General features: G+C 46.0%; 2 protein-coding genes and 1 non-coding gene across 3 annotated transcripts; 1 reads left to right on the top strand and 2 right to left on the bottom strand.

The window, feature by feature from the left end:
• The first annotated feature begins 1,470 nt into the window (after positions 1 to 1,470).
• LOC128722036 (uncharacterized) lies at positions 1,471 to 2,214 on the top strand. The gene is made up of 3 exons (XM_053815852.1): positions 1,471 to 1,570; positions 1,652 to 1,853; positions 1,916 to 2,214. The coding sequence occupies exons 2-3, from the start codon at positions 1,722 to 1,724 to the stop codon at positions 2,117 to 2,119; spliced, it is 336 nt and encodes a 111-aa protein (XP_053671827.1). The 5' UTR covers positions 1,471 to 1,570; positions 1,652 to 1,721; the 3' UTR covers positions 2,120 to 2,214.
• Positions 2,215 to 6,091: 3,877 nt separating this feature from the next.
• Trnai-aau (transfer RNA isoleucine (anticodon AAU)) lies at positions 6,092 to 6,165 on the bottom strand. The gene has a single exon. It is a non-coding gene; the product is annotated as a tRNA-Ile (tRNA).
• Positions 6,166 to 6,439: 274 nt separating this feature from the next.
• On the bottom strand, positions 6,440 to 8,984 carry LOC128731566 (transcriptional adapter 2B-like). The gene is made up of 3 exons (XM_053824696.1): positions 8,877 to 8,984; positions 7,887 to 8,747; positions 6,440 to 7,475 (listed from the first exon to the last, which is right to left on the bottom strand). Exons 1-3 carry the CDS (start codon positions 8,982 to 8,984, stop codon positions 6,879 to 6,881), a joined length of 1,566 nt encoding a protein of 521 aa, XP_053680671.1. The 3' UTR covers positions 6,440 to 6,878.
• Positions 8,985 to 9,268: the final 284 nt, after the last annotated feature.

The following is a 9,268-nucleotide window of genomic DNA, read 5'->3' as shown; positions in this document are numbered from 1 at the left end:
ACACAACGTAACACACTTGTGGTGCTGGCCCAAAATAAAACGGAGACTGTCGAAAATGGCTGGCCAGATTATTATTGGTATAACTGTTCGGCACGGTCGCGAGTGGCTGTGAACGGGGAGGAATTCTTTCACCCTTTCCAGCCACCAGCGGGCAGTGCATCCTATCGTGGGGTGGGAATAAAAAAAACATTCTCTCCTTCGCCCTCCGGTTGTTCCGGTTGTTTTTCTTCCATAAACACACACGCGCACACATTCACGCACAACGCGCAAACCCCATCGCAGCAACCGAACGGAGCAAACACCGACGTCACTAGAGCTGGGAGGCGACGAGATTCAGCGAAGCGAATCGAAATCACCATCCGCGCGGACCACACACCAGAAATACGGGGGTTCCGGGAAACGGTGCATTGAGAAGGCACGCCACATCCACCCTGCATCCCCACATGCACACATCTTGGCCATAAGTAGCAGAATTTTTTTCACCAGAATAAGCTTGCTCTCATGCGGAGGGCGACAAAGGGTCGGCCTGCGAAATGAATGCTGCGCGTGTGACAGATTTTGCACACGTTCCTGCGTTTCGCATCTGCGATGGGATGTGCATGCACCCGATGGGTGTTGGTAGAAAGCTGCGCGTGCAAAAACCTGGCCCGTTTTCCGAACCGCCGATTGGGAGCGTCCCTACTGCTGGCGGTTTGGGCGTTTCACTATTCCACCAGCCAAACAGAACACAAGAAGCTTCTCTCATCATACTCATCATATCATTCAGTGGAGAATATTTGTTGAACACGTTTGGACCTTTTTCTACACACCTCAATTAGTACACCACACCGTTTCACTAGCAGCAGGCAGGAGTTCGTCACATACGTGCGTGCACTCTGTCCGACTGTTTCGATTTGACGTTCAAGCCAGCAATGTTTCCTCAGCGACCAAGGTAGACCCAGGACGATATTCAGCCGCCGTTATATGGCCGTCATGTTTGACGTATGCGTTGATATTATTTACGGTTCAATTAGGCAATAGTTCCAATTTTTACAATAGTTAATAAATAATAACTACACACAGTTATTTGATATAATCATATTAAAACAGAGTATGGATACACTAAAATAAAATTCCAATACGAAATTGCTCAGTAATTTTCATGGGTAATAAGTGATGTCTATATAAACCTTGTGTTAGGCATAACCATGATATCAACAAAACATTAACAGGAATGCAAAAAAGATTAATAAATTCATCATTCACAATTGTAAAACAAATTTCAATATTTCTAAATATAATTCAGTTTTGAATGCTTTATCCTAAAATAGGTCTAAATAAACAATTCTTTGCTATAATTTAATTATTATTGTAACTGTCAACAATTGTAAGCAAATGCAAATTCCTGAAAAAAATATAAACAACATGATCTAGTTTTTGACAATAGCTAAACAATGTTTCTTAGTTCAGTGAAGTGATTACTCACTAAACGTTGTAACAATTTAGATTGTGAATTAGCGTTAGCCTTACTGCATACAGTTAATTAAGTTACCTACAAAGCTAGGTGCAATAAGGCAAGGTTGGATTTAAAGTACGTTTTGTTAAATTTTTTTACATAGCTACATCATACATGAACATGATATTTGATGGCAATATAATCTGTTAATACAAGATTCAATCAAATAAGGAGTACGTTGAGCATTCGAATTTCGTATCAAAAAACGAATTTGCGTTCTGTCAGAATGGCCGATTACGACTGGAATGAACACCATCGGCAGCAGGTGTTGCAGGGGCGACAAATATTGGAACGCACTTCCGCCAGCCTAGCTCGATCGAATCAGATTGCCATCGAAACCGAACACACGGGTCATGAAGTACGTAACATCCCATTACATCAAGACGTGCAATCGTAAATACCTGTATTTTCCAATTGTAGGTTATTTCCGAACTGGAGGTGCAACGGGAATCATTACTTCGTAGCCAGCGACGGTTGGAAAATGCCAACGACGATTTAAGCCGATCCGGTGCCATAATTCGTGCTATGAAACGGAACGTGCTATATAACAAGCTTATCCTTATTCTGATCATCGTAATGGAGACTGTCATTCTCGCCGGTTTGATCGCGTTAAAGTTCATGTAATCGAACAAATCTTCGCTAATCAATACCAAAAAGCGTTTCAGCTCGACGCCTTTATGCAAATTAACAAGCTACTGTAAAGTGAAAATTCGTTAATCAAAAGAATTATTAATCACAATAATCTATACCAGTACTGACCTGAGGTAATAGGTATAGTTTATTATCATTGTTATATGATACTATCAAAAAGTGAACAGTTATAAAATCAGCAATGTATAATGAAAATAAAAAAACACTTTACCTTAAACATTATAAGGTCTTTGGAAGGCCACATTTTGCGTTTCAATCGATGTAGGATTAGAAACATTTTAAACCACATTGGATTGATTGCACCTCATCATGCCACAATTCAGGCACTTAACGGAGGTAAATAAGGCCACCTTGGCGAACACTAGGCTGTCAGCGCGTGTCTCCACAAACCAGCTCAATTATTTGTTCTTTAGCACGTGCATGATGACCTCGTCGACTGTGTGATTGTTCAGCAGCGCTTTGATATCCTCATCATCCATCGTGACGGAGAAGAGAATTTTCGTGTTTTCCCGCATCCTTGTCGTGTGATCACCGGCTTCCTCGCCCTTGGCCGGCTGGTGACCACACCCGACAATTACACGCTCCAGCACTTTCTCCACCTGTTCCGAAGGCCACCCGAAACTGCGTAACATATCCTCGCCCATCAGCATCTGCAATAGCTCGGATATCTTCTGCTCCAACACGGCATCACTCAGGAAGATCGGATAGTCATCATCATTCGCGCGTAACCGTTTTGCGATCGAAGTTCTCTGTACGCGCTTACGTTCCTGCTTTTCTTCACCCGGCGGATCCTTCGTCACCCTGGAGCTCTTCGATCTGGTTTCTTTCGATTTGACCGTCGCCGTTGAATGACTTGGTTTTTGCGTCGCACTTTCCTGCTTTGCGCTCAGAGTCGCGTTGGGTTGTTTGGCGACGATCTTTTTCACTTCATCGTTAGGGGTTCTTTCCTGGACCACCGCAACGGAACGTTTTGGAACATTGCCCAAAGGAGGCGACTTTGAACTATTCTTCGTCAGTTCTTCAGTACCCTTGGGTTTTGCTCTCTTCGATCCAGACGAAATGATCGGAGACAGTGGCTTCTCGGTTGTTTCTTGCGCAGATTTTGGCACGTCCGGTAAAATGAATTTACATTCATCCACTTCCTCCACAATCGGAAGCAAATCGCCTGGGGCCGAACCGGTGGCGAACACGACACCATCGGACACTTCTTCCGGGAGTTCCATCACCTCGAACACTTCCACCGATTGGCCCAATTCTGGTTCGAGATTGGCGGTCTCCGGTTCCTTCAGAACTCCCTCATCCATTGTAGTAATCTGATAGACGGCACCATCGATCTCAACCGTTGCCTCCTTCTTTGCATCTCGCTTAGCGATATGTTTCTCCACGTTCTCGCGTTCGGCATCCTCCATAAGCTTCTCTAAATGTTCCCTGTTTGCAGAACAGATTAGAGAATGATGGTCATATTAATAACTCCAGGATGCCAGCGTACTATTTATGAAATGGCACTCCAGTTACCTGGTATAATCACTTACCGATGTTTGGAGCGCATGTGGCGCATCAGGCAATCGGGCCGTTTGAAATGCCCCGAGCAAACCTTGCACTTTACCGGCCCGCCATCACTGTGCGTTCTCTGATGCAAAGTAACGGCAGTCTTTGTTGCGAAAAATTTTCCACACACGGCGCACTCAAATGCTGCAAGTAGAAGGATCAGTAAAGTACAAAAAATTAAACAGATCGTTGCAAGAACCAAATACATGGTACGGTGCTTACACTTCGAATCCGAATGAATCTGCACATGCCGCACCAGATCTTCCTTGCGTATGAACAGCTTCGAGCACTTGTCACACTCGAACGGCTGATGGCCCTTGTGTTCGAACTTGATGTGCTCGTTTAGCCGGCTCTGACGACTAAACACGACCTTACATTCCTTGCACTCGTACCCGTTCTTGCCGGTGTGGTTGAACATGTGCGACCGCAGCTGAGTCGCCTGAATAAACCGTTTGCCGCATTCTGTGCACTCGTGCGGTTTCTCGCCTGTGTGCGTCTTCCGGTGCCGATTCAGTGTTTCACGGGCGGCAAAAGTCGCTGAACACTCGTCACACCGGTACGGACGTTCGCCCGTATGCTTGCGACGATGCTTCCGAAGCGCCCCTGTCGACGGGAACGACAACGGGCAGAGATCGCACGGGAACGGCTTCTCACCGGTGTGCGTCCGGATGTGGATGTTCAGCAGGGACGAGCCGTAAAAAGACTTCGCGCAGTACGGACACTGGTAGTCGCGTTTGCGTACCCCCTGTCCCATGTGCGAACGCAAGTGCTCACGTAAGTTGTCAATACGTGTAAACTCCTTGCCGCACACCTCGCATGCCAATACCTCCTTCGGGACGCTACCACAGTTGGTATGCTTCTCGTGCCGATCCAAGTGGTAGCGGCGGGTGAACTCCTTACCGCAGCTCAAACACGAAAACGGTTTGCCATCGCTGTGCGTTTTCACGTGTTGATCGAGCACGTCCTGCGAGCTGCACTTGGCATTGCAAAAGCCACATGGAAACGCATCCGATTCCGAGTGGATCGAGCTGATGTGCCGCTCCATGTAGTTGTACGCTTTGAACGACTTGGGGCAGAATTTGCACCGGATGTGGCCGACGTGCGCGGTTGTCGTGTCTTCACCGCAACAATAGCACGGATGTTCCGGGTTCGGATTGCAGTACTTGTGGAACTCTTCACCTGGATTAGCGTACTTTGCCGCCTTTCGCTCTTTCTGGATAACATCTTGTATTTCGTCTACCACGCCCGGACACTTCGGTTTGTGGGCTTTCATTTCCTAAAACGAACGATGTACCGTTTAAGTCATGGGCTACCCTTGTACCGATTCCAATGTTTACCGCCGAGGTTTTGAACATCTTTTTACACTTCCCGCAGCTCTTGTTGCGCTTGATGTCAAGTATCAATCGACCGTCCTCCGTTTCCAGTAGCTCCGGATCGGACATTGGATTATCCGACATATCGTCATCATCTCCATCGTCTCCGTCTCTGTCCTCACCGGACGCGCTGCCATACTCTTCCTCCTTGTTCACAGGCACAAGTGCAATCTGGTCATTGGCGTCCATCTGAACGTTCACCAGAATTTCCGTCTTTTTCTTCGTTGTGCCTATACAACCCCCAGCGGTCAACTTTCGTTTTCCCACCATCGTTGTGACGAGCAGGTACTACAAACAACGTTGTTGAAGCGAGCGAGAGAGCGTCTCGTAAATAAGATACTACTGCTGTTTCCCAACAGATCACTGCAAAGACGCGATAACAGTCCAATAACAAACATTAAAATACTGACCGATCGTCGACTACGTGCAATGGTGCAAACTGCACAGCAATGTACTGGAACAGGATCAAACGCCAGAGCTACTTTAAAACAATAGATACCCCTGATTTCCACGCACCCAAGCCAAACAGTAGACCGCAGTACACGGAATGTTAAACTTGTTGCATATTTGACACTATTGCAACAGGCGCAGGTCACCAAAAGCGACCCATTGCGTTTTCGCGCACCTAAGCGCTGGTATTCGAGAAAGTTTGTATGCTCACCTTTCGCGTAGAATATATGCACTTTTTACAACGAAGTACGAGCCTTTTTGATGCTTAATTATTGCCTATTCCTTTCCTAATCATGTCTTTTTCACGTCACGACGCCTCTAATCGCCTGACGCTTAAGCGCTTGACATTTTGCGTCAATGCTGTTTGACACGTCATCAGCTTTGCAGCCTAGCAGGCGCACAGTAAATCTAGAGCGCGATGTTATTCATTAATCAGTTATCAGTTTTAGCATATTGCAACTGATTACCCGAAAAAAATGCAAATCTTATGTAACAAAAATGCTGCAAATGTTGATTGCAATTATCTAAGAAAACAGTTCTTGCTGGAATATAATATAAAAAAAAAAGTTATTTTTGGCTCCAGAGAGGATCGAACTCACGACCTTCGCGTTATTAGCACGACGCTCTAACCAGCTGAGCTATGGAGCCGCTTATAATCTCGTAGAAAATAACACTTCTTAAACTCGTGTATCCAATTTCCATTATTTAATGCCACAGTCAACTTCAGAGAAAAGATGCATTTTCATTCAACTTCGATTATTTCTAAACTTTTTATCACAACATTCCATTGTTCAGCAATTTTTCATTCTTTTATACCATTCACAAAACCAATAACTGGAGATGAATAAATGTCCGAATCCAAATATATTTGAATGTTTATAATTTATTTAGAGATTAATGTAAAGGATATTCCTACTCCGCTTTATACATCATTTTTCGTTGACCTTTGCACGATTGCAACGATAGCTGTCCTCGTGAACAAAACATTCAAAACGTGCATATCTTGTTCTACCTATTTGCATCATAAGCTTCTACTATCACGCAATGGGAAAGTGAACTAGTTCGATAGTGAAACTATGGCATATCTTGTACCCTTACTCAACTTTATCGCATATCAAAAGGGATGCCTAACGAACTAAAATTTGTTCACGAAAATTAAAACGCCCCCATTAAATGTAGAGCCTTGCAAATCAGTCCTTTTTTCGGGACGAGCAAATAAAATATTTCAAAAAGTGGTTGCTTTGTTTCGATCGCGTAGCATGAGATCAACATAAACTAAAATTTGCTTATGCTTTCCGTCTTGTGATAAAAGCAGAACATGGCCACCATCCTTTCCTTCTCGGAGCCTCGGAGAACTGGTGCTAATTCTGAGGACTTGTCTGCAGCCAACCCCGACTGACCAGATACTTTTTCACGATGCTTTCCGCCACCGAGTTGATGTTGTGATCAAGGGCAGTACGGCTGAGTAGCACCGTCTTCAGTGTCAAATATCTTGTGACTGGCATATTGAGCGAACTGCACAGCTGGATTTCATTAGACGTTAGCAGTAGACCCCCGGGCTGTTGCGCCGGATCGGCTGCCAGGTTTCCTGCCACGCCGGCGGGGCTCGGCTGGTGTTGGTGCTGATGCTTCTGGCCGCTCGCCGGCTGCTGCTGACTGCCTGGGCTCATCACTGCCCCCCGCTGTGAGCTATCCAAGCAACTTTTGCTGTTGTATGAGTCGTCGTAGTAAACCTGGTCGTCGGTGGGGTGCATGGGCTTTCGGTCGATGGAACTTGAGCTTCGGACGTCGTTTTCGCTTCTTCTTATTGATCCCACCGCTGCCGGTCCCTCGCCCGCTGGGGTCACAGTCGCCTGGCCCGCCACCGATGGAACCGCCAACGTTTGGTCCGTTCCGCTGCCCGATACCAAGTAGGCTCCTTTGGCGGTCTCTCCAGAGGCGCCTCTGCTTCGGTTGTCCTGTTAAAATTTGTCTTATACAACCGGTGATTGACTGACCGTTTGGACCGATTATACATGCAAGCTATTTCGGAAACACCGTGCAAGCAAGAGCGTAACGGTCAAACAAAAATCATTTTACGAGGGGAGAAGGAGAGAAAGAACATAGAAAGATGTTGAGACCGGGTGATGGAATAACCATACGCGATAGAGAAAATTCGATTCACAAAAATAGCTCCCATGTATAATCGGAAACCGCACGGTATGTTGAAGCTGGCGCTATGGAAATGATTTGATCTTGCATCGAGAACTCCTAGACATTGATCTGGCACAAAAAATGAGATTCAGCAATCAAATAAACATGCCCATGCCAATCCATTTCCAAAGCTCCCAACAACATACCGTTACGCCAAAAATTAAGCCATCGCTTACCGTACGCCCATGTCCGTAGGGTCCCGTGCTGCGATACTGAGCTGCGGCAACGTGCTGCTCGAAATGCACGCATTCATCAACTCGCTGAATGCCATTCCACCGGTACCGGTTGAGCTCCGATAAACGAATCCTGAGGGCTCGCTCTCGCTCGAGCGATGAAATTAGCCGCTCAAACTCCAACGATGTGTAGAATTGCGAATACGTACGCAACCGCTCACGGAATTCACGCTGGTCCCGTGTTTGGCGAGCTCGTTTCATGTTGCCACGAAAGAAATTCGCTATCAACTGATAATCCCGGACAACTCTTTTCCTTCTGGCTCTTTCCCGAAGTCGGCGCGTATAGATGTCCACTTGAGCTAGCTTGAGCAGCATGTCAACGTCTTCATCATCCGGTTGCAAGGACAGAGTAGACACGAGCTGTTCTGCTGTGGGGTCATACTCGCGCTCGAAGTCGTCTCGATTTGGCATGTACCCTAAAGCGGCTGCTTCTTCGGCTGTGCAGTCCATGGGTGGTAACTTTTGTATCAACAATTGACTCAACGGTCCCGCATCGTCCGACGTGTGATCGGTTAGGATGGGCCGCTGATCAACGGCCGTCTGCCATGTGTGGCGTCCGATGGTACCATTGAGGAATTTAGACACGTACTCCTCCTTGGCCTCTTCCGGTGTGCGCGTTTCAATGTGCTTGCTGATGTCCTCCCAGTTGCCGAATCCATACTGCTCAATGGCGTCCAGTAGGTGCAGCTCTTCGCGTGCCGACCAACCATTTTTGCCTCGGAAAATCGACAAAATACCTGAGTCCATAAACTGATAAGAATGGTCATTTCGATGCGGTCCGATTTCTGCCCCGGCAGCAAAACACTGTAAACAAAACCAAATCGAAGAGAAGCCAAAACAAACGTCATTTCACTGACACAAGCACCTGACGTCACACCCTGCATGGGCTAACAAGAAGGAAAAAAAAGAAGCCCAATTTTTGCAGTGACTTACCGCCAAGCATAGCTCAAAATCGGTGCATACCACGCAGTGCACGCGGATCCCGGAAATATCTTCCTGACAGTTTGTGCATGTGTATTTGGCGAAAAGTTCTGTGAACATTTGTGTCACAAAATATTAGATTTGGTACGAGAAAATTCACCGAGAAGTTCAGCTCGCTCAACACGACGCTTGCACTTACCCGCCATCTTGATAATATAGAATTAGTGGTGGTGATGGCTTGCTGTAAAGCCTGACGCCTATGAGAAAATTATTTTTGACAGCAGTTTCGAAATTATTTCGAGAAGTCGAACTTCTATTTGAATGCGACGTTATTGCAGTAAATTGATACATTTATTAAATTCATTTTATTGCAAAACTAATACTAACTTATTGGATGCTACAAC

Source organism: Anopheles nili, chromosome 2 (genome assembly GCF_943737925.1).
Source record: "Anopheles nili chromosome 2, idAnoNiliSN_F5_01, whole genome shotgun sequence".
Taxonomy (NCBI): domain Eukaryota; kingdom Metazoa; phylum Arthropoda; class Insecta; order Diptera; family Culicidae; genus Anopheles; species Anopheles nili.
This window is presented reverse-complemented; position numbering and strand designations above follow the sequence as displayed.

Bases quoted from the DNA above. Each gene is read 5' to 3' on its own strand.
- LOC128722036 (XM_053815852.1), top strand. From the start codon at position 1,722: ATGGCCGATTACGACTGGAATGAACACCATCGGCAGCAGGTGTTGCAG. The intron at 1,854-1,915 runs GTACGTAACATC...TTCCAATTGTAG, and splicing joins CCGAACACACGGGTCATGAA to GTTATTTCCGAACTGGAGGT.
- LOC128731566 (XM_053824696.1), bottom strand. From the start codon at position 8,984: ATGTTCACAGAACTTTTCGCCAAATACACATGCACAAACTGTCAGGAA. The intron at 8,748-8,876 runs GTAAGTCACTGC...TTTTGTTTACAG, and splicing joins ATTTTGAGCTATGCTTGGCG to TGTTTTGCTGCCGGGGCAGA. The intron at 7,476-7,886 runs GTAAGCGATGGC...AAATTTTAACAG, and splicing joins CCTACGGACATGGGCGTACG to GACAACCGAAGCAGAGGCGC.